The sequence below is a fragment of the Eschrichtius robustus genome, chromosome 15 (genome assembly GCF_028021215.1).
Source record: "Eschrichtius robustus isolate mEscRob2 chromosome 15, mEscRob2.pri, whole genome shotgun sequence".
Lineage (NCBI taxonomy): Eukaryota > Metazoa > Chordata > Mammalia > Artiodactyla > Eschrichtiidae > Eschrichtius > Eschrichtius robustus.
The window spans coordinates 87,903,086-87,928,070 of NC_090838.1; the positions used below are offsets into that span (position 1 = coordinate 87,903,086).

General features: G+C 45.7%; 1 protein-coding gene across 1 annotated transcript in view; it reads right to left on the minus strand.

The window, feature by feature from the left end:
• CRACDL (CRACD like) overlaps window positions 1-24,288 on the minus strand; it is a 47,659-nt gene extending 23,371 nt beyond the window's left edge. The window contains exons 1-6 of the mRNA XM_068564762.1: window positions 24,217-24,288; window positions 16,657-16,825; window positions 10,232-10,367; window positions 9,688-9,881; window positions 7,626-7,637; window positions 3,741-3,906 (exon numbers count right to left, since the gene is read on the minus strand). Of these exons, the coding sequence (XP_068420863.1) occupies window positions 3,741-3,906; window positions 7,626-7,637; window positions 9,688-9,881; window positions 10,232-10,367; window positions 16,657-16,825; window positions 24,217-24,286 (747 nt within the window). The 5' untranslated portion in view covers window positions 24,287-24,288. The remainder of the gene's footprint in view (window positions 1-3,740; window positions 3,907-7,625; window positions 7,638-9,687; window positions 9,882-10,231; window positions 10,368-16,656; window positions 16,826-24,216) is intronic.
• Window positions 24,289-24,985: the final 697 nt, after the last annotated feature.

Genomic DNA, 24,985 nt, shown 5'->3' on the forward strand with positions numbered 1-24,985 from the left:
CCAACCACAAAGTCAGTTCTTGCTCTCTTAGGAAGGAAAGGAGATCAAGGTAGTCATGAATCATTCACAAGCAAATGTGAAAATGACCGAAAGGCTGAGGGCATTGAGGCTGGTGGTTTTTAAAAGTTCCTGATCTTAGACCTGTCTTTAGACTTTACAGAGTCACCCAGGCTGCTGCACAAGGGCAGTGCCCTCCTTCCTTCTTTTTAGCAAACACCCAGGGGAGTGTTTGCAATAGGTTTTTGTTGTTGTTGTTATTTTAACATTTTCCAGCTGGTATCTGCTTGCTAACACAAGATAATTGGGATGTTTGTGACGACACCTAAGCTAGCTTTGCCAAGATGCACAACCCTATTCCTCTGGATTTCAAAAGGGGAAGATGTGAAATCCCCAGAAGAACTTTCAAAAGCTGCAGGTTCCTAAGGTGTTATTGGCCTTTTGTTACTACAGGAAATCCTTGATGTGGAAACCCTTTTAGGATGGTGGCTCATGTTTTTAAACTATTGGAACCCACATTAAGTCAACATAAAGCTGAGGAGCAGGCCTGGCTTGAGCACATCCAGCTTGAGCCACTGGCAGCTCCGAGTGATTATGGTGGGAGGCCAGGCAGAAGGAAGGCTGGCACGGAGCGTGCACTCCAGAGGGTGGCCCCCGATGCTGAGCAGAGGCTTTGCAGGGAACAAAGCGGCTCCTACCCGAGCCTGGGCTCTCTGGCCAGGACAGCAGGAAGGATGCGGATACCCACTCCACCTCCACCACCCACACCTTGCCTCCCACTCTGGGCCCTCAGAGCAGCTTCACCCCCCGGAACCCTCCCGAGGAATCGGAAGCAGGGGACCCATTGCTCAGCCCGCACCCAGATGGAGACTCTATCATGGCTGCCTGCTCATCTACCTCCTCTCGCCAGAAAGAAAGTGTCTTTGGGCGGCATGCACATCATCTATGGGCAGAGCATGGGCACAATGGGCAGTGCCGGTGTGGAGAGGAAGCATCTGTTTCTGACACCCGGGACTTGTTGGCAGCTCTGCCAGCCAGGCGACCTCGGCCTAGTCATCTAATCACGCTGCTCCCGACAGAACAGAGTTAATAATATTCCCTCTCCTGGCACTGCCTGGGTTGGGATGAGGCCCAGCCGGCGTGGTGAGATGTCAGTATAAACATTTACGGGCATTCCACTTCTACTGCGCCGGAGCCATGCACGGGGCACAGTTCTGAGCAGCAGGGTAACCAACATGCTGAGACAACCAAAAACTATGTTGGTCTTTCGTGTGTTCCTCTTCCCCAGCTCCTGCTTTGGTGGGGGCAGATGGATCCAACCAAATGCAGCCCTGAATATGTTTTTCAAACTTGTAATAAGGATCACAATCTTGACAGCCAAGGTTTTTTGTTTGTTCATTTTCCTGTGCAAGATGGGATTTTTAAGGTTAAGAAAAGCCCCTTTTTTCCCCAATGCTCCAAAAGATTGAGAGCCTACATGACGTGGAGTAGAGAGTTTACGCCACTGATGGCAGAGGATGCCTGGCCGGGCGTGGACAGCTCTTCTGCCCAAATGGACGATAGAGCTTGGACAGCAGCAGAAGAGACTGAAGTGGAAACTGAAGATGCCTGAGTCTGCGGGGGGTGGGCATGACAGAGTGGGTGATGGAGAAAGAAACCCCAAATGTTACAGGAGATCAGAGAAGCAGGGGAAACTTGGACCTCGCTGTCCAGTGAAGCCCAAAGGGACAGGGAACCTCCAGAAGTCCCCAGGGTCAGGAGGGCAGCAGAGGGGGCAGCGTGGCAGCTCTTCCCCACCCTTGGAGCAGAACAGGAACATCTGAAAGCACGTGGTCCCCAGAGGAAGGTCCTCATGGTTAGGAGAAGGGACCTCATGATCAAAGGGCAAAGGAGGCTGCAGACACTGAAGGACAGAGGCCTCCAACGTAGGACCCAACAGTGACACTGGTGACCACCGGCCAGACACCTCTGTGCATTCAGGAAAATACGGACACCTCCAAAAACATAATGTATCCATGCCTGCGCCCGACCCAGAAAGGGGGGGAAGATGTGCAAAGGACAGAGTTTAAATCAAGGAATGACTGTGTTTACCCAGACTGCCTAAAGCAGATTTCCTCTTATTCTATAAAATGGGCTTCAAGAGCTAAGTCAAGTTCAAAAGTAAAGAAAGAGGTACAGCTCTGCCCAGGGGGCAGCAGGAAGGAATGCTGCATTTCCACTGGGAGTATGAGATGGGCTTCCCGCGGCCATCCTGGCCAGGTGATGGCTGGTTACACACACCCTTCCAGGGCAGAAGGCATCCCCATGGGAAGAAAGCCCAGACTTGGGGGCCACAGGGAGCCGGCTTTGCCCTTGTCGTGTGGCTACACTCAACACGAGGACAGGCAGGTCAGAGTTACTAGGCCTTGCAAGTCCCCACAGTACTGAGCCTTTAACTGTGAAGGCACTGGACAGATAAGCATTTGCCCAAGTACCCAGGTCCCCAGTTTCCATGAGAGCACATTAGCCTGAAGGTCACACAGCCTCCTTCTTTCCCCAGCATTAGTCCCCTCAAAAGTCGACTTTGCTGGCATGAGGTTAAAAAGCGCCTTCCACATGCCCAGAAGAAAAGCCACTCTCTCCAGGGAGTCCCTGACATCCCCGAGAGGCCCCAGCCCACTGCCCCCAGCTGAAGTGCCGAGCTGGTCCAGGGTACCTTATCAACACCCCACGATCTTGTCTCGAGGGAAGGAGGGAGGGGATGTTGGTCTATGAACATCTCTTTCTCAGCCCCGTCATTCTCTGTGGCCAGGTGGACCCCACACCCCGCTTCTCAGCTCCTCTGGGGATGAGGCATTGCAGGCACCACTGGGCAGCAGAGAAGGTGACAACCCTACATGGACCTCGAGCCCCTGGTCCCCGCCCCGCCCCCCGCGAGGACCGTGGGACCGTGACCATGCCGCAGGAGCTGGGGGTGCTCATGGTTTCAACCTAAATCAGATATGCCCCTCCCCGCCTAAGCACTCATTTATTCATTCATTCGGTCTTCATTCTGCAACACTTACCAAGAACCTGCTCTGTGCCTTGGGTCCCCTGCCTTCCCACTGTCTTCAGTGTGATGTCCACACTGCAGGCCTGGCACAGCCGGGCCCTGCCCACCTCCTTCCATCCTCACTCAACACGCTTTGGCCTCCCTTCTGCTTCTGGCACTCACCAAGCTGTCTCCCACCCCAGGCCTTGGGACCGGCTGTGTCCCCTGCTCAGGATACCTCCTGCTCAGCCCCTGGGGGATGTGTTCTGAGGTCCTCCCCAAAGAGGCTCCCCATGAACGTCCTGTGGAAAGCAGCCCACCTGCCCATCACCATGGGCACTTCCTCCATGGCACTGGCTATACACGGACGTGACCTTTGTAAATGGAGGTGCTCACTTGTTTATTGCCAGTCTTCCGTGAGAAGACTGTACTTCTAGCCCTGGAGCAACGCTAGTCACAGAGCTGACATGTCGTGGACGTTAGCTGAATCCATGAATGGATGAACAAACGCGTGAATGACCAAGGGAGAAACTGAACAGCTAGAGTGGACACTGCCTGGGGCGAGGACCTACTTAGCAGCACACGGGTGCTGCCCCTGTAAGGACAGACCCCTCTTTGGCGTGCTGCCCAGGCAGTCATCAGCTTGTCCCTCTGGGAACTGAGAACTCGCTCGTGCAGTGCTTTGGCTTCACGGGACCAGGGCGGCCCGCCCACCCTGCCCCTGCCCGGTTACCGAGGACAGGCGCCGCATTTTGCTGCACCGCTGGTTGCGGGGCTTGACCAGGAGCTTGTGCTTGGCCGCAGAGTTGTCCAGGCAGGAGGAGGATTCTGGGGGATAATCGAAATCAGCCACGGGTGCCACACTGCTGTCCGAGGTCCTGGGGGAGACGGAGGTGTCGCTCGCTTGCCTGGAGAAGAGCTGGTCAGGAGACTGCGGCCGGGACGAGGAAACCACACAGACCTTCAGGGAACAAGGAGCACACAGGCCAAGCCATCAGCTTCCCCGAGGAAACGGTACAGCCAGCACATCAACCTCCCCTTTCACCGGGCTCATCTCTGGGCTGGGGGTTTGAAGTGTCGAGCCAAACCCTGCAGGCCCATCACTCATTTCCAAGAACCTGAGTCCTAGGTGCTCTGTAGCCAGTAACTCTGCCTTCGCCCACCCACGGCAGCTGCACAGGTGCTTCAGACAAGAGCTACTTTCTCCCATGAAACCGACCAGCCCAATTCCTCCAAGGGCGGAGTCAGGCTTGGCCCTGTCTCTGGAAGCCATGGGGGTGGCTCAAGGGTGTGATTTTCACAGGCTGGGGCACAGCCCATGCCAAGCCCTGCTCTCAGCATCCCATCACTGCTCACTCTAGGGTTCTGTACCTTCACGCCTTCTCTTGGGACAATCTGTCTGTTAAGTTACCCCTGTTAAGTCTCAAATATTTTACTAGTTCATACCTCGGCAGGAAGTAACTGAAAGGCAGCAAAGGGCAAAAGTGTCGCCTGGGAGGAAGGGGTTGGGGGGAGTCACGTGGAAGAGTGATGGCAACACCGGGTTCTCCTGCAAAGACACTTATCAGCATAAAGTAGCAGACGGGCACCCACTGCGCACCCGGGGGAGCAAGGTGCAGAGGGAGACCTTGGGAGGGGCTGGGCTTTAGTGACAACCCTGCCACCTGCAAACTAACAAACAAACACAGCTTTCTGTTCCAGCATGGTGCTCAACATTAGTGTCAAGTTCACATTTTTTCCCAAAGTGTTTTATTTTCCGGTTTCTTTTATTTAGCATCTTAACCACGTTTAAGTGTACCGTTCATTGGTATTAAATACATTCATGTCATTGTGCATCCATCACCACCCACCACCTCCAGAACTTTTCCTCTTGTAAAACTAAAGCTCCATGCCCATTAAACACTAAGTCCCCGATCCCTCTGCCCCAAGCCCCGGAACCCACCCTTCTACTTCCTGTCGCTATGAACTTGACTAAGTACCTCGTATAAGTGGAATCAGACAATACTTGTCCTTTCGTGCCTGGCTCATTTCACTTAGCGCAATGTCTTTGAGGTTCATCCATCTTGTATCCTGTGTCAGAATTTCCTTCCTCCTCAAGACTGAGTAATATTCCACTGTGGGTATATACCACACTATGTGTGTCCACTCATCCAGCCCAAGACACTTGGGCTGCTTTCACGCTTTAACTACTATGAGTAATGCTGCTATGAACGTGGGTGTACAAATATGTCTGTGAGAAATTGCTTTCAGTTCTTTTGGGTCCATACCCAGAAATGAAATCACTGGATCATAAAGTGATTTTATGTTTAATTTTTCAAGGCATACTGATTTCCACAGTGGCTGCACCACTTTACATTCCTACCAAGAGGGCACAGGGTACCAACATCTGTCTTCATGTTCTCTCCAACACTTGTTATTTTCTGTTTTCTTTTTTTTCTGTTTAATAGTAGCCATCGGAATGGGTGTGAGGTGGTGCATTGCTTACATTTTAACCTGAGACCATAATTTTATGCACCTCACGATGATTTAGTAAATGCCCTCCTCAGGAAGGAAGCGGCGACAAGAAGACACAGGAGTGAGGGGTTCCCAGGGGCCCGGGTGCATCTCGCTCAGGGTCTTTCCCACAACCCTGGGCCACACAGGAGCACGTGCCCAGCAGCCCCCCACCCCCGCCACCAAACTAGAGGAGGAAACGGAAGGAAGACGCTGTTCGCAAGCGCGCCACTGACGCGGGGACCACCCCCTGCAGAGGAACGTATTTTCCCTGTTAACATAAAGTCCCTTGTATTTTCCAGTGCAAGTACAAAGCTTATTCCTGTCGATGGGGAGAAGACAATTACCAAAATGGGGGGAGAAATGGCTCTAAGTGAACATAATCTCTTTTAGTTCTGTGGTTTTAGCGATTGGGGTTCTTACGGGAATAAAACAAGAAAAATTGCTTTGAAACTAAACCACAGGACACCTGGCCACGACTCCCTCTGTACCTGTGGCTTTGGCTCCCACTGTTGTGGCTGATGACTCAGGAGGTCCCCTGCGATTGGACGGGAGACACTTCCCCAGATAGTCCTCCTTATAAGGTCACAGCAGGATGGGTCCATTTCACAATCATACAGAATCCTTCATTTTTACCCCTGTCTGGAGGGACAGTGGATATCCACACTTGGTGAGATTTGGGGTTTTGTTTTTCTTACTGCCTGGGACTCAAGAGAGCAGACAAGATGAGCTGCTTTGCAAACGCAGTGACTCCACAAATGAGGATGAATTCTCCTGTGACAACGTGTGCCTTGGGTCACCCCTCTATAAACCCAAAGGACAAACGTTCCCTGCCTACTCTCCACTTGGCTCCCCCTGCATGTGCACTGCCTGAGTGGATGGTCCACTCTGGCCCTGAGGCTGGGGGCCTGGGGAGGAGCTGAATGTCCCTGACACTGGACAAGGGCCTCTGTCCCCAGACAACCCTGCACTGGCCGTCACGGCTGGTCTTCCCTATAGGGAACTAGACTCTCGCTTCTGTCTGAGCTGTCATTCTGAGAGTCCTTGGGGCCTGGAAACACCAACACCTTCCCGATCGAGGAGAACCAAGTTCCGTCTCTGATCAGTGAAGCAACCACTGATGGGGTGGGGTGAGGTCTGGAGGAGGAGGAAAAGCTGACCTGCATTTTTATCTGAGGGCTGGCGGAATCTGGAGCTCATGTTTGCATTGCTTGCTCCCAGCCCCCCAATTTTCCTGGAGTCTGTGCTTCTGGATGATTCTGGAAGTGGATGATTTAAGAGTCTAACAAGTGGCCCTTTGTTGGGGGGAAATATGGCTCAAAGAGCCCTGAGGAAGCAGCCTGGAATTCAGAGGCTTTTGCAGGGTGACCCTGGGTGACAGCTGCTTTACCATGTTTGTCCTCAAAAAGAGAGGCCCTGCCACTGGGGGAGGGGGAGTAGGGTGGCTCATGGGGAATGGACCCCAGACACAGGGCAGGGGTGGCGGGTGGGCTGGGGGAAGCGGGGCAGGCACTGACCTCCCTGATCCCATTCAATTGTCTCCCAGGTCCTCCGAGGACACAGACCCAGAGGTGAGGGATCCAGCCTGTGGCCTCACCCACAGCAGGAGGCCTCGCCTTCTTTTGCCATCAGAGCTGTACCGTCTCCCCTGTTGTCTTCCCTTGTCACCCAGAGCAAATCAGACCTGCCAGTTTGCCACCCTCGACCCCTTGTTTCCTACTTAATGGTTGGAAACCTAGATTAGGACCTCTTAGATGTAATTCTACCTTAAACATCACTAAACAAATTTCCTCAGGCGTTACCTCATGTGGTAATGAGATTTTAAAAATAATTCCATGTATTTCCTGAAAAACTCATCCTGTCAGAAAATGTCACCTTGGCAGTGTCATCAAATATTTGTTAATGAAGACCTTTTTTCGTAATAATCTTCATTAAGTTTCTCTGTCAAGCATGTGGGCCTGTGTAAGGTGTCACACACGAAAAAATCCAACAGCCTGCAATCCCATCCTTTTGGGGTTTAAGGTGCCATCATATCAAATACCATGTGTTACATAAATGCATTTTAAAGGGTGCTTTGTCTCCCCCTCTCGATCGGCCCCCTGTGCCCAAAAAACTATCAAGGCACAAAATATGATCGCTGTGTCTTCAAAAACCATGATGATAAAGATGATAGTTTTTAAGTCTTAAAGGCTCAAATTTTGGTTTCCGATGAAGCTAGTGGATTGTTCCTACTACCCAATACTTGATAAATTCTCAGAACATTTTTTTAAATAACATCACCACCAAAGGAGGGGTGTTGAAAAGGACAAGGTCAGCCCTGCCCAGTATGAGTGGCTCCCGGTCAGCGGACTGTGGAATTTGTGCAGCACAGTGCTTTGCGGGTTTGGGAGCTGGGCTCACTCCTTAATCCTTAACAGATTTAGAAGCTACCCGCTCTCCTGTACCGTCTGTCCCAGCTAAACGCAGAGAACCACGATGCCGGGAGAGTCAGAGAACTGTGGGGTGGAATGAGTGTGAGTCAGTCAACAATGGCTCACCAGACACATCCCCCCAACCACGCAGCCTGAAACACACAAAGTCACATCCGCTCCTGAGGCTGTGGCCACTGAGCTGCCAAGATGTGTGTGTCACGTGGTGATGACACCTTAACACGGCCATCAGTCTGTCAACTTTCCCCTCCAGTATTTTAAGGTGCTAAGGGGTGCAGGGTGGGCTTGGAATCCAGGCAATGGGCCAAATCTTCCTCCTTGTCTTCTCTGCTTTCTCCTCGAGGTGGGAGAGCAGGTGTGGGTGCCCTACTGCCCTCTGACCTGCTCGCGGAGCAAGCAGGGGCAGGTCGACCCTAGGGCAGAATTCTGGAGAGTCATTCTCTGGCCTTCTGTGCAGAAACCCGCACCCTGGGCGTGTTCACTCTCAGCTACACCACAGCTCTTCCTCTGCCTTCATCCGTGGGGCTCTGGGAACCCACAACGGCAAACAAGTCAGGTAAATACTCCTTCTCCTGCCTTTGCAGGGGGGCTTCTGAACGTCCAAGTGGAAGTGACTGCTGAATATATTTCAGAGCAGCACGGAAACTGCAGGACCTCCCTGAGGATGGCCCTCGACCAGGGCACAGGGACCCTCCAAGGACACACAGGGCAGGGGTGTGGCTCTATACATAATGGGTCGTAACACGGATAACTCCAACTCTATCCACCCCACAGCAAGGCTTGTCTACAAGGGGGAAATCATCATCTGTTTCATCATTTACGTACTCATGTAACATAAATGATAGGTATTTTATCACTGAGCCCACTGTATGGGCTCAGAATGGCAGCACCACAGGCTATGTTGTTTATACCAGGGGTCTCCAACCCCACCCGGTCGCGGATCGGTACCGGTCTGAGGCCTGTTAGGAACCGGGCCACACAGCAGGAGGTGAGTGGCAGGCGGGCGGTGGAGTGAAGCTCCGTCTGCTACTCCCCGTCGCTCACACTACCGCTGGAACCATCCCCCCTTCCCCTACCCCTCCACATCCCCCTCCCTGGCCCCGGTCCGTGGAAAAATTGCCTTCCATGAAACCAGTCCCTGGTGCCAAAAAGGCTGGGGACCGCTGGTGTACACACAAAAAAGTTCAGTTCTTCCTCCTGGATTCCAAAGGGGGTGGGGGACTTCTGGGATCAGTTCCCCGCCCTGCTGAGGTCAGAGACACCTCTCCTGCTTGTCAAACTTTCCCTGCCGCCCTGTCTACCAGCGCCATGCCTCACAGTTCTACCCCTAAACTAACAAGTTCTCAGAGTCCCAAACTCAGATGCAGGAGCCTAGACTAAGTCATATATGTTACCGCTCCCTTCTCCCTCCAGCCAAATGTCATGATGACAGAAAACAGATTCAAAGCTGTTTTCCTTCTTTCAGATGAGATGCCCCGTCTCTGGTCATCTGCTCAGACAGGAGAAACGAGGTATAGGGTTGATTGTATCAGACCTCTAACCATCAGGGAAAATGTTCCCCAAACCATATCTCCTAACGAGACCTGAATTTCTGCTCAAAGAATGAAAACAAATACAGTCCAAGGACTGACAGTGGGTTCCAGTGACCTGGCTAGAATCCCTCCTGGCCGCACTGAGCGTGACCCACCACGGGAATCTAAGGGGAACAAACACAGGGGCCGCCAGAGTCCCCGACAGCCCTATGTGGCAGGCGCGGACGGAGCCAAGGTAGTGCAGGCTACACTTGCCTTTATGGTGGTGCCGGGACCGATGTCGTGCAGCAAGGACATCTCTGGGGGGCTCCTGGGCAGACCGTCGTCCTCAGAGCTCATGCCACCATCATCTCCCCGCCTGGCCGGAAGGCCCCGCAGAGGAGGTGGCGGCCCCATTTTCACATTACACTGTATTTTTAACTAGATTGGAATAAAGAACATTTGCTGTTGTTTTCATCAGCAACTTTTCTCAACAAATCCTCCCACTGCAATTCATTCGTTCAAGAGATATTTTCAGCACCCTTGCCTGGGGCAGGGAACTGAACTGCGAGTCTGCCACCAGCTCTGCCGCTGTCATCTTGCAAATGAGTGGCTATAACTGAGAATGAGGTACGGTCCAATTGTAACTAACTGGGTGAGTCTTGGGAGAGCTGTGACGTGCATGCATTTGGGCTTTAAAAATAGATCAAGTAAACCCAGCAGAAATCATCTTAAGACTTCCCGATGCATACCTGACATACGTACCCAGTGTCGCCACGGGGAAAAGTTACCTGCAAAGCTTTAATCCGGTCACACACATTTTCTTGGGAAAAGACCCGCACCGGCCGAGGAGCGTCCTGTCCCGACTCGGGAATGAAAATACTGTCATGTGAGAGGGCCCGGCTGCCCAGCGTGCCCCTTGACTCCCTAGGACGAAAGAAGCACTGTGACCCTCGGCTGGTGCCCATCTCTCCCCGGGGGGCTCGGGATGGGGCTAAGGGCACATCCTACAACAAGCCTTCAGCTGCATTTATTTTTTTTAACTGTTTATGACTTCGGTTCATCCTGTCAAATACCACGGTCAACTATCAGGAGCTTTGTAGAGATAGGGATTTTCCTAACAGATCTGAAGGTTGTGTGAAGTCTTTTCGTTAAGGGAAAAACCAAGGTCTGACGAGGTGTGAGGTCTAGGACAGCAGGCCTGCAGAGAGGAAGGGCTGGCAGGGGGCCTGGGCTGGCTGGCAGGCTGTGCAGACTGTCCTGGGTGCCCGGGGAGGGTGAGGTCTTTCCTTGTGGGCAAACATGCAGCCTCTCGGTGGGCTGGAGGCCGTGTTTGCACAGCAGGCTGAGGGCTTTCCAGATGGAGGCATCCTTACAACGTGGTCCAAAACACACACATCCACGGCTGGGTTTGAAAGGAGAATTGCGATGTGCAAAGCCACACCCTTGTCTCATTACCTGATGTGATCTGTGCAACCCAGCCTGTGTGCCAAGGTCCTGGGGCGTAGATGGCGGGCCCTTCTGGCATCACCGTCCCAGCCCCTTCCCCAGCCCCGAGCTCAAGGCTCCAATTTGGAACTGAACCCACAGGACATTCACAAAACGTGCTAAGAGGATGTGGGAGTTATCGTCAGATTTTCCTAGCGGCGCTGGCAGCCTGAACAATAGGTGGAAGGAGGTGACTGAGACACGATGATGAAGGAAGGAAAGCCTGTCCGAAGACGCTGCCACCTTCTGCACCAACAGCCCTTCCCCCACCCCAGCCCTGGGCATCCTGTCCTTTGTGAGGCATTAGGGATTCCTAGGTGTGACCCCGCCCCATGTTGGTTAGTGATGTTTTCTAGCTTCCTTAGAGCTGCTAGAGTAAGTCTGCAAGTGCGGAACTCGCAGCACACAAATGTCCTCACATCTCTGGGAGAGAGTGAGGCCGAGTGAAAGAACCAGGAGGGCCTCCTGCCAATGGCAGCTGTTGTCACAAAGATCATATGCACACCTGGGCTTCCCTCCCACAGCGGGCAGCCCATGGTCACACCCTCTGGAAACCATAATCACTGCCCAAACACCTCCACTCTGGGTGTAACTAGAATTCAGGACAGTGTGAAAAGGCCCCTGCAAAGACACAAAATGCTATATGCTCAAGGCCAATGACTACAGCATCATTTATAGATGCAAAAGACTGGAAACAGCCCACATGTCCCTCAGCAGGTACCTGAATAAACTATGGGACGTGATATACTAGAGGCTCTGCAGCTGACCAAAGGGGTGAGGAGCAACCCTGTGTGCAGGTAGCACCCGACTCTACTAAGTGAAAAATAAAAAAGGGAGTACAGACAGTGCTGTGTTAGCTCTGTGTGGGAAAGGGGGTGTGAACATATACAAACATATGTGTGTTTGCGTATATTTTTAAAAAATAAAAATAGAAAGATAAGGAACCAATGAATAAAAATAGTCTCCTTTAAGGGGAAGGATAGAACAAGACAGGACTCAGGGTACCAAGGTTTCTACTTATAGTTACAATGTTGTCTTTGAAACTATGGAAACATTTTGCATCGTTAAAAGACACAATCAAACAAAAAGGGAAATCAGCCTCTAAAACTAGAAAACAAACAGAAGGAAACAAGCCTAATTTTATATCAGGTTGTCAGCATAAACACACAGAGAAAAGAATGATTTCAAGTGACTTTAACTCGACATCCAAGTGACTTTTGACTCTACATCTGTAATAGGATAAATTCTAAGAACAAAAAGCACAAAGACAGCAAACTGTACTTGGTAGTCTTAGCGGCAATATTGGTTAAAAAAAAACAGTGCAGAACAATCTTTATAGTAGGTAACCTCTGTGTGGGAAAGGGGGAAATGAAATTATTATAAGTATATTAAATGATGAAGAAAATAAATAAGTTTGTTAGTATCATTAGGAACCAAGATTTCCAGTAAAAGAGAAAAGTGAATTCAAACAAAGAATCAAAGAAGCAACAATTCTGTCTAAATAAATTTGAACTGGAAATACCAGTAAATTAATGATGTATTTTTCTCTTAAAAAAACATATTTCCTAGCTACATCTACTGGAAAGGTCTAGAAGCAATGACAGCCAACTAACAATCATCAGCCCTGGCAGGCAGATTGTGGTTGCTAAAAACCATTTCACACTAAAAGGAAATGGCTGATTACAGGTCTAGGGCAGGAAATGTACAAACTAACTTAGGATTTCTCATCATGCAAGAAAGCAAAGAACCTTCCAGAGACAAATGGGGTCATGTCAAAAGAACCAGGAGCTAATCTGAAGTGACTCTCAGTAGCATAAGATGGGACAGTGTGAGCATAAAAATGAACAGAGACTGTCATGGGTTAGAGCAAATCAAATATATAAAAATCCATGCATTCACAATGATAGTCAAGAAAAAAAAGAAAAGAAAAAAATAAAACTCATCACTCAGTTTTGGAAGTTTGCTAGGGTACCAGGTCATTACTCTGAAGGTAGATGGATAAAAGGAGAATCAAGTATTACCCTGCTTTTCCTGTACAACTTGTATTTCAGAGCAACCAAGGAGTTGATGAAGGAAAGGTCTTCTGCATAGACGAATGCTAGCTAGCACATGCAGAATGAACGATCGAATTAGAACGACCACCATTTTACAATGAAATAATGGATCTAGTAATGATCATCAGCAGGTGTAAAACTATCAGGTGAAGGTTCGTGGATGGATCACACTGAGAGAGGCGCCCTGAACCCACTGCTCAGTCTCAGCATCACCAGAAGTGGGACAAACAGAAAGCATGTGCCTTGTGATGTGACGTGACAGTAAGTATCCAGGACCGTCTTGAATCTAAATCTAATTTTGAATATCTAGATCCAGCTATCATTCTACAAGAAATTCAGAGAATACAGACATGAGTTCAATCATACCAAAAGAAAGCAAATCCAGATTGTGGGATATTCTCCATCTGATCAATGACATGAAACAAAGCAGGGAGGGTGAAGTAAAATCGTTATAGATTAAGAGACTCAAGAAGCATAACCCCACTGACACAATAAATGGGCATCAACTTTTTAAACCCACAGCGTTTCATGTGGTTTGTCAGCATTCATGTACCTTGGTAAGTGGACATTTTTGCCCATGGTGATGGACGAGAAGCTGCTACAGAGTCTAGAAGGCTCACGGACTCTTCAAAGAGGCCAAAGAGTACCTTTAAATTTTTGTCTCTTATATGGTCAATTACTCTATGACATAGGAACCAAGAATATACCATGGGGAAAGGACAGTCTCTTCAATAAACAGTGTTGGGAAAACTTGGACAGCCACATGCAAAAGAATGAAACTGGACCACTATCTTACACCATACACAAAAATCAAAATGGATTAAAGACTTGAACATAAGACCTGCAACCCTAAAACTCCTAGAAGAAAACATAGGGAGTAAGCGCTTTGACGTTGCTCTTGGCAATGACTTTTTGGATTTGACACCAAAAGCAATGGCAACAAAAGCAAAAATAAACAAGTGGGACTACATCAAATTAAAAAGCTTCTGTGGCACAATACTGTAAATCAACTATACTTCAATAAAAAAAAAAAACCTTCTGCACAGCAAAGGGGACCATCAACAAAATGATAAGGCAATTTACAGAATGCGAGAAAATATTTGCAAATCTATATCTGGTAAGGGGTTAAAATCCAAAATATTTAAAGGACTCATACAACTCAATAGCAAAAACCCAATCCAATTAAAAAATGAGAAGATCTAAATAGACATTTCTCCAAAGAAGACAACAGACGGCCAACAGGTACCTGAAAAGGAGCTCAACACCACTAATCATCAAGGAAATGCAAATCAAAAACAGGAGACATCGCTTCAGATCTGTTAGAATGGCTTTTACAAAAATGACAGGAGGTAAGTGGTAGCAAGGATGTGGAGAAAAGGGAACCCTTTTGCACTGTTGGTGGGAATGTAAGTTGGGGCAGTCGCTACGGAGAACAGTATGGAGGTTCCTCAAAAAATTTAAAATAGAACCAGCATATGATCCAGCAATCCTGCTTCTGGGTATTTATCTGAAGGAAATGAAAACAGGATGTTGAAGAGATATCTGCACCCCCATGTTCATCGCAGCATGATTCACAATAGCCAAAATATGGAAATAACAGAAGTGTCCATCAATGGGTGAATGGATAAAGAAGATGTGGTACCTACGTACAACAGCATATTATTTAGTCATGAGAAAGAAGGACATCCTGACATTTTCAACAACATGGATGGACCTTGAGGGAATTATGCTGAGTGAGATCAGACAGAGAACGAAAAATACTCTATGATCTTACTTACATGTGGAATCTAAAAAAGCCGAACTCATAGAAACAGAGTAGAATGGTGGTTACCAGGGGCTGGGGGCTGGGGGAAATGGGGAGATGTTGGTCAAAGGGTAAAAACTTCCAGCTATAAGATGAGTAAGTTCTGGGGATCTATAGCACAGTGATTATAGTTAATTATACTGTATTATATACTTGAAAATTGCTACGAGAGTAGATCTTAAATGTTCTCACCACAAAAAAGAAACGGTAATTAGGCGACATGATGCAGGTATTAGCTAATGTTATGGTGGTAATCATGTGGCAGCATGTAAGCGTATTAAATCAACACGTTGTACACCTTAAAACTCCCACAACATTCTATGTCAATGATCTCTCAATAAAGCTGGGAAAAAAAGAGAGAAAGCTCTTGTCTCCCCTCTGCGCTGTTCTCTAAGGACATTATTTGCACTTCCCGGCGTCATCATACTTCACCCCAAGCTTCCTCTCCTACCGTCACTCTAGCAAACTTTCACCAGTAACTGAAGACCCACCCCTGCCAGGTGCTGAGAATATAAAGATGAAAGGGGCACTGTCCCCACTCTCCATGGGCTCTGGTGATAGATGATGGGCAAATGGACAGGTCATTTCAGCCCAGCTCACCCCTCCTGCTGTGTTCTTGTTCCTTGGCTGGAGGGCCCGCTGAGTGTTCTGGTCGAGAGACGGGGTGGGTAGAGGCGAGCGTTATACTGTCCCTGGGGCTGGCCCAGTGAAGACATGTAACAGTGAGCAATACTATACGATAATGTCTTGCTCCCCAAGAGTTTGGCGCTGCCTTAAAAATGCGTGTATAGCCCATCCTCTCCACTCTTCACAAGGTCCCATGTGGGTGCCTCCTGCTCCCTGCCAGTACCAGAAAAAAAACAACAACCTGAAAGACAAAGCTCAGATCTCTCCTCTTTAGTCGTTTGGTGCCACCAAGCGGTCAGTGTAATTTCTACTCCTTTAGAAACAGGCAAGGAGACTGGTGAGGAAGGAGGGGACGGGACCCCTCACGGGGATGCTGAAGCCCATGACCCCATCCCAGCGTGGTCTGTCTCCCAATCCCAGGGTCATTATGCCTTATCCTCAAATTAAGGTGCCAATGTTGTTTAAAAGAAACAAAACCTGGCATGGCAACAAATCTGGTTTTGGTTTTGGTTTTGGTTTTGGTTTTTCCCTTTTACTCACAGAAATAACTGCTGGAATAACCAAAGCATATGTATTATAACTATATTTTGATGAACTACAAGTTACAAAAATAACGATTTCTTCACTAGACTTCCCCATATTTCATACCTATTGAAATATGGGTTTCTGTTCTTCCGAATAATATTTTTGGATGATTTTTCTAAGACTGAACAGCAAGAAGCCTTCCCCCTACTCCTCTCTCTCTCCAATGGAAAATTTTCTTATTACGTTACTGAGGACTCAGGCTTAGAGAGATGTATTTTTCTGGTATAGTATCCAGGTCCTCAAAAGAGTTTTAAGTCCAATTAGATGAGGGATTACTTCCTAATCTTGTTACTTTCAGCTGTAGGACATTGGGCAAATTTTCCAAAATTTCTCTAAAGCTTGGTTTGTTCATTTATAAAATGGTATATCTTACCTCCTCTTCCATAGTTATATAGACTTTTAATATATACACACCTGGCACATAGCAGGTACCTGATAATGTTCCCCTGTCCCCCGCTCCAACTTTCTCCATCCCTATGTACAAAAAGACAGAAAACACCATACCTATGGAAGAACCTCCAATGGATTACCTAGGAGGAAAGGAAGCTCAGAAATCCACCAAGTTACCACGACAATGAGCCCAAGTATTCGGGTCCTCCTGTGACCCCTCCTGCTCCTTGGAACACGCAAGCCTAAAGGAATGGAAAAGGCAACTTACTCCAGCTCATCCTCTGAGTCGTAGCCCACTGGCCCTGACTCGATGGCAATGACCTCATTCTTCGCCTGACTTTGTTTCCAGGTGCTACTTCCTGTGGAAGAGGGCGATTCCTTTCTCTTCTTCTTCCCAAAGAACTTCTTAAACGTTTTGAATTTGGACTTTTTCTTTCCTATGCAAAAAAGAATGCACGTGAGTATTTACCAGACACGTATGAGAAGTGCACGAGAAGGAGAGAAAGTAAGATTTCTGTCCGTGCATCAATTATTCGCTCCTGAAAAGTCCTTTGACCACACAGAAGGATGTGAAGCACACAGCGTACCAGTTTTGCACACCTGAAAACAAATCTTGATTTCCGTCTATTTTGAATAAAAGAGCCAAGAAAGCTTTGGCGCATGATCACAGAATCAAGGCACAAGCAACTTCCCTCCTACTTGAAGTCAACAATTTTTTAACGTATCTTTCACTTCCTTGGTTCGATTTATTCCTAAAGAGTTTATTTTTTTGATGCAACCGTGCTTTTTACTTCTATTACCATACATTTGTTTTGCCCATTCTTGAATTCACACAGCACATCCTGTACGAGTAGAATCATACAGCATATACCCTTGTGTGTGGCTTCTTTCCCTCCATATACTGCTTTTGACACTTGGCGTGGTGATGCATGCATTTTGCATTCCTCCTCTCTTTCTAAATTGCTAAGTAATATTCCACTGTATAAATGAAATCAGATTTTAATCCCTAAAATAAAAAGAGTCAAAAGCAAAAAGTCCTGATGAGGTAAAGCCCGGATATGATAACCCAAATTATGTTCCAAGATAATCCTCAAGTGTTAACACATATATATATATATATATATGTATATATAACTGAATCACTTTGCTGTACAGCAGAAACTAACACAACATTGTAAATCAACTATACCTCAATAAAATAAATTCTTTAAATATCCTCAAGTGCTGCATTTAGCATGGATGTGGGCACCATGGACAATCAGAGGAGGCCCAGCTTCATGGCAAAAAGGGCTCCTGGAGTGCCAAACGCTAACAACCTTTGGGGAGAAAAACCGTCAAATGGTGGTGGCAGCGCTGAGCCTGACTCTGCCATGCTTCCTGGATTGTTAGAATCTACACTTTTAAGCATTTCGTGGTCTCTTCCCTGATGTCTCCTTCATTCTCACCCACAAATTCCATCACATCCAGGATCCCATGATTTCGGCAGCTCAGCAAAGTCCATTCCCTTCCTTCTGAATATGAGAACTAACAACAGAAGGATGGAACATCACAGGTTACCAGGATGCTGTCTAATATATCCTGAAAATTTGCTAACAATTGATTCGTTTGATAAGTAAATCATTCTGTAGGCTGAATTCCTTTTTTTATAAATTTACTTTTATTTATTTATTTATTTATTTATTTATTTTTGGCTGCATTGGGTCTTTGTTGCTGTGCCCCAGCTTCCTCTAGCTGGGGCGAGTGGGGGCTACTCTTCGTTGCGGTGCGCAGGCTTCTCATTGTGGTGGCTTCTCTTGTTGCAGAGCATGGGCTCTAGGCACGCGGGCTTCAGTAGTTGTGGCACGTGGGCTCAGTAGTTGCGGCGCACGGGCTTAGTTGCTCCGTGGCATGTGGGATCTTCCCGGACCAGGGCTCGAACCTGTATCCCCTGCATTGGTAGGCAGATTCTTAGCCACTGCGCCACCAGGGAAGTCCCTGAATCCCTTTTTAAAACACCAGGATCTTTATATTTGGTTTATGTTCGTGCCCCCCTTGGGCAGTGTACATGATCTTTCCTTAATGTGGAGAATTTCTTAGGATTACTCTATAGTTGGTGTACCTATATTACCTTAGGTGGAGCAGATCCCTGCCCAAAAGGAAATGAGTTCTACAGCCAAGTTTTCTTAACTTCCAGTGGACTTTTCCTTACCTTTATAATCTCAGAACATTTATGTTGTTAACTGATCGGTCTCAAAGAGAGCTTATTATTTGGAAAGCCTCTTCAGAGATTTTTGCATCTGCCGGGACACCATCTGGCCTTTGCCTAGTTGACAAAGAGGTACGCACCCCTGAAGGTCTGAACAAACACGCAGCCTCACGATCCTTTACAGTCAAAGATGCTGCTTCGGGATTAAAGCAAGTGGCTACCAAGACCCAGAGTACAGCCATTGAACACTTGTTTGATTTGCCATGATTAGTTGGCCATCCACTGGAGGCCCGTTTGCGTTATATCTGTTAGGCTGCTAGGCGTTTTCATTCAATTTCTTTAATGGTTATAGGAACTATTCGGGTTTTCTACTTCTTGAATTTGTTTTATTGTTTCATTTTTCTAGAAATTTGTCTTTATTTCCCACATTTTCAAATGCACTGGCATATAGTTGTTAATAATATCCTCTTATTATCTTAGCATCTATACTATCTATAATAAAGCCCCCTTTTATCAGCCCTGATATTATCTGTCCCTCCTTTTTCCCTGGATCAATTACACAAGAGGTTTGTCAATTTCATTGGCCTTAAAAAAAGTTTGGCTTTGTTAATTCTCTCTACTGAATGTTTATTTTTTATTGGACTAATTTCTGTTCTAGTTTTTCTTTCCTTCCTCCTACTTTCTTCAGGTTTACTTTGCTTTTTAACTTCTTGAGATGAATACTTGGCTAATCAATTTTTAGGCTTTCTGTTTTTATAATACACACATTTAAGGCAATGCATTTCCTTCTAAATCTGTTTTAGTTGCATCTACGTGTTTTTTCTTCTTTTTTAAAATATCTATTTCTTCATTTATTTGGCTGTACCAGGACTTAGTTGTGGCACACTGGATCTTCCTTGCACCACGCGGGCTTTTTAGTTGCAGCACACTGGGCTCGTAGTTGCGGCATGTGGGATCTTTTTTTTTTTTTTTTTTTTTTTTTTAGTTGCGGCTATTGGAATTCTAAGTTGCGGCATGCGTGGGGGATCTAGTTCCCCCACCAGGGATCGAACCCAGGCCCCCTGCATTGGGAGTGCGGAGTCTCAACCAGTGAACCACCAGGGAAGTCCCTGCATCTACATGTTTTGATATATAGTTTCCTTACTATTTGCTTGAAAATATTTTCTAATTTTCATTATAATACCTTTTTGGACCTATAGGTGATTTAGAAAAGTATGTCAATATTCAAGCACTTGGGGATTTTCTTATTATCTTTGTTATTGAGCTCTAGCTTAATTGTGCTGTGGCCAGAGAACATACCCTGCGTGATTTGAATCTGTTCAAATTTGTCGAGACTTGCTTTATGGCTTACCATATATTTGTAAATGTTCCTAGAGTGCTTGAAATAATGTATTTTCTTCAATGTTCTATATACATCGATTAGGATAGGCCTTTTTCTTTTTAATTGTGTTGTCCAAGTACTTTGTCTTTAATTTTTAATACATTTGTCCTATCAATTAGCTATTAAAAATAACCCACTCTGATTGTACATTTATCGTTATTTAACTGTCAATTTCTACTCTACAAATTTTGACATTATGTTGATAAATGTCATAGGAAGGTAAAATTAATATCTTCCTGGGGAAGTGAACCTTTTTTGAAATGACCCTCTTTATTTTTAGTAATGCTTTTTGCCTTAAATTTTATTTTGATTGCTATTGATAGAGCTATGCCAGCTTCCTCTGGCCCAGTGTTGCAAGGTTCATTTTTTTTTCTATCCCTTTTACCTTCAACTTTTCTGAATCCTTATATTTAAGAGATATAGCGTTTTAGAAAGCCAATTTGAGCTTTAAACTTCTAACTGGAACAATTCATGTAACTAGCTACTGACACTTATTCTAATTACTGATATGTTAATAAAAACAAGTCTACCATCTCTGTGGTTTTTCTTAATCTCCTTTCTTGCTGTCTTTTGGATTAACTGACTTTAAAAAATTATTCCATATCTTCCCACTTCTAGTTTGTAAACTTTGCCTTTTATCTCTGTTGTTTCACGGGTTACCCTAGAAATTATACCACACGTTCTATTAAGGGACAAAACAAGAAAGTTAGAATACTTCAATCCTATGTTTATGCCCTACTGTTTTCATTCTGACCTTTAAAAACCCAAAAGATATTATTCCATGTTCATTTAGATGTGTTTGCTTGTTTCTCATTTTCTTTGCTTATCATTCCTTCCTGTGTCCAAATCCTCCATCAAGGATGATTTTCCTTCCACCTGAAGGGAGATTCCTTTAGAATCTGAGGGTCTCCTGGTGACAAACTCAGTTTTTGTTTATGTGAAAATGCCCTTATTTCTCCTTCATTCCTGAAATATCGTTTTCCTAGGTTTAACATTCTAGGTTGGCAGTTATTTTTTCTAAGTTATTCTTTCAGTAATATTGAAGACAGTATTTCACTGTTTTGTGGCTTCTGTCGTGTGGTCAAGAAGTCAGTGTTTTGTTCCTTCAAAGGTAATCTTTTTTTCTCAGACTAATTTTAAGATTTTTCATTTTTGTCTTTGGTTTTCTATATTTTCATTCTATGTGGATTTCCTTTTATTTATCCTTTTTGGGATTCATTCAGTTTCTTGAATCTGTGGACTGGGGCATCTTTTGTTTTTTTTTTTTAAGTCAGTTCCAGAAAATTCTCAGCTGTTCTCTCCTCTCCTGAGACTGTGCTCAAATGTATGTTACACCCTTTCACTTATCTCTATGCTTCTTGTCCTCTTTCTGTATTTTCCTTCTTTTTACCATTCTGTGATACATTCTGTATACTTTCTTGTGATCTCTCTCGAGCTGATATAATCTGCTATTAAACTCATCCACTTAATTTTTTTTTTTATAAATTTATTTATTTTTGGCTGTGTTGGATCTTTATTGCTGAGCACGGGCTTTCTCTAGTTGTGGCGAGCGGGGGTTACTCTTCATTGCGGTGCACGGGCTTCTCATTGTGGTGGCTTCTCTCGTTGTGGAGCACAGGCTCTAGGCGTACAGGCTTCAGTAGTTGCAGCACGTGGGCTCAGTAGTGTGGCTCGCAGGCTCTAGAGCACAGGCTCAGTAGTTGTGGTGCACGGGCTTAGTTGCTCCACGGCATGTGGGATCTTCCCGGACCAGGGCTCGAACCCGTGTCCCCTGCGTTGGCAGGCGGATTCTTAACCACTGCACCACCAGGGAAGCCCCACTTAAATTTTTTTTTTTTTAATTTAATAGCTACTCTTTTTATTTATTTATTTATTTTTAGCTGTGTTAGGTCTTCGTTTCGTGCGAGGGCTTTCTCTAGTTGCGGCAAGCGGGCGCCACTCTTCATCGTGGTGCAGGAGCCACTCTTCATCGCGGTGCGCGGGCCTCTCACTAACGCGGCCCCTCCCGTTGCGGGGCACAGGCTCCAGGCGCACAGGCTCAGCAGTTGTGGCTCACGGGCTCAGTTGCTCCGCAGCATGTGGGATCCTCCCAGACCAGGGCTCGAACCCGTGTCCCCTGCATTAGCAGGCAGATTCTCAACCACTGCGCCACCAGGGAAGCCCCCCCACTTAATTTTTAATTGTAATAGTTTTACTTATTTCTAAAAAATCCACTTGATTGTTTTCCATATCTGGTACCTCATTTAAAAGTTGTTTTAAAAATTACATCAGTAAAATTGACTCTTTTTGGTGTATACAGAGTTGAATAATCACCACCAAAATCAATATACATCATCATTGTTCTGTCTTTTGTAGTCAAACCTTTCCCCTACCTTTAACCCCTGGAGAGCACTGATATCTTCTCTGTTCTTATAGTTTTGCCTTTTCCAGAATGTCATACAGAGTGATTCAGACAGTATGTATCCTTTTGATTCTGGCTTTTTTCACTTACCACCATGCATTAGAGATTCATCCATGTTGTTACATCAATCAATAGCTTGTTCCTTATTATTGCTGAGTACTGTTCCATTGTATAGATATAAACAAATTGGTAAACAAAATTAAAATTGTTATAGGCTTTTGCGTAAACATAAGGTTTCATTTCTCTTAGGTAAATACCTAGGAGTGGGATTGGTGGCGCATAGACTAAGTGTGTATTTAATTTTATAAGAAACTGCTAAAATACTTTCCAAAGTGGCTGTACCATTTGCATTTTCATCAGCAATATATGAGAGTTCCAGTTGCTCTGCATCCTCACCAGCATTTGTTTCTGTTTTTGTTTTGCCATTCTAATAGGTGTATAGTGGTATCTCAGTGTAGTTTTAATTCGCATTAACTAATGACTATTGATGTTGAGCACTTTTTCATGTGCTTTTTTGCCATCTGTGTATCTTCTTAAGTAAAGCATCTTTAAAAACCTTTTGCCTATTTTTAGTTGGGTTGTTAGTTTTCTTACTGTCGAATTTTGAGTGCTCTCGTCAAATGTGATTTGCAAATATTTTCTCCCAGTCTGTGATTTGACTTCTCATTTTCTTAACAGTGTCTCTTACAGAGCAAAAGTTTTAAATTTTGATAAAGTCCAATTTATCGACTTTTTCTTTTAGGGACTGAATTGTCATATCTATGAACTCTTATCTAATCCTTGGTGACAAATATTTTCTCCTATATTTTCTTTTAAAGCATTTATAGTATTACATTTACGACTATGATATATTTTAAATTAATTTTTGTATACTCATTTGAGTTCAAATAAACTTTGAACTCTCAAAGTTCATTTTTTTACATATGAATGTCCAATTACTTTAGCACCATTTGTTGAAAAGACAATCACCACTGCATCTACTGAAATGTGACAGAGGAAAAGTAGTCCTAATATAGGATAATAAGGAAAATCTATCTGTAATATATGAAAAAAGGTCTCTAATGAAATTAGTATCTGAAGCTAAGAGTTAAGAGCTAGGATTTAATATTATTGGAAGCTGTTCCCCTGAACTGCCTCAAAGACAATCACTACTAGCACTTTGACTTAAAACAAGAGAGAGAGACGGAGAACTTTGTCACCACAATAAGGTGAGTAAAAATGGCTGATATGGGAAAAGGCACATGTGGGGAGATTAACTTTTTCTAGTGTCAGTTTTACAACTCTATAAAGACATACAGAGCAATCTATGGATAACAGTAAACCAATCGCATAACTGGGTAACTCTTGGAATGTGTTATGAGATGATGGTTGATGGGCTTGGAATTTAGCTCAGTAGAAAGTGCAATAAAGGTCTCCTGAAGGAGAATAAAAGCCATAAAAGAGGAATCAAAGGCTCTCTCTTGATATCATTATTTCTTCTGGATGATTAGACCATCCAATACTTTGCCCGACGTCCTACTGAAACTTTTGGATGTTCCTGGATGATAAATGGTTCCATTGCATCTCACTTCCTTTGCTTTCGAGTCAACCAAACTTGGGGACATGTTCACCTCCAGGAAGGAGGAAAATGAGTAATCCACCCCAACCCCTGCTGGCGTGTCTGACAGAGAAGCAAAGGAGCGCTGCCCCCGAGTGGCCGCCAACAGTCTGGACGTGCTCTCCAGCCACATGTGTCTGAACACACTGTGAACTGAACCCACACTCCATGTAGAGAACCCAAAGCCCTGGGTCTAGCAGCCCCTCTCTCGGCCCTACAACGCAACAAGGGCTCTGCCCAGCAAAGGGGAAGTAAGGGCCTTACCTGTGCTGTCCTCCCCAAGGCCTTCCGCGGCCTCCCGAAGCTTAATGTCCATCACCCTCGTGGAAATCATGTCCAGCTCACTAAAATCAGATAGAAAGTCATGTTAGAGGAACCAGTCTAACAGAAGTTATCAATGACTGAAATGGTGGTGACTGCCTTTTGCCCATGTCCCTGGCAAAGACAGATTCCAGGTCAGCAGAGGCCAAAAACATGTCCACAGCTCAAGATTAGTAACCACATCAGCATTTATCTAATCACTGACCAGAGCCATTTAATGGAAAACTGGAAAATGCTTCACCGATTTACACAATGCAGATTTCGTTCCTTTCTTTGAAAAAAAATTTTCAGAAATTAGGTTTTTCTCTTGTTCACTGTAGAAAGTTTGGAAGATAGAATGAAAATCACCCATTATCCCATCAACCAAGAATGACTAACTACAGAACGTTTTAATGTATTTCCTTCCAATATCTTTTATGCAAATATTTATGTGCACAAGCACACATGCACTATATTAGTAAGACTGAGTTCCTGATTTTCTTATCCCACATCAGTAAAATTCTTGATGTTATTGTAATGGCTACATAATGTTTTGATATTATGCTGTACCATCACTTATTTTTTTTTTTTTTTTTTTCTCCTGTTGCAGAGCACAGGCTCCAAACGCGCAGGCTCAGTAGTTGTGGCTCACGGGCCCAGTTGCTCCGCGGCATGCGGGATCCTCCCAGACCAGGGCTCGAACCCGTGTCCCCTGCACTGGCAGGCAGACTCT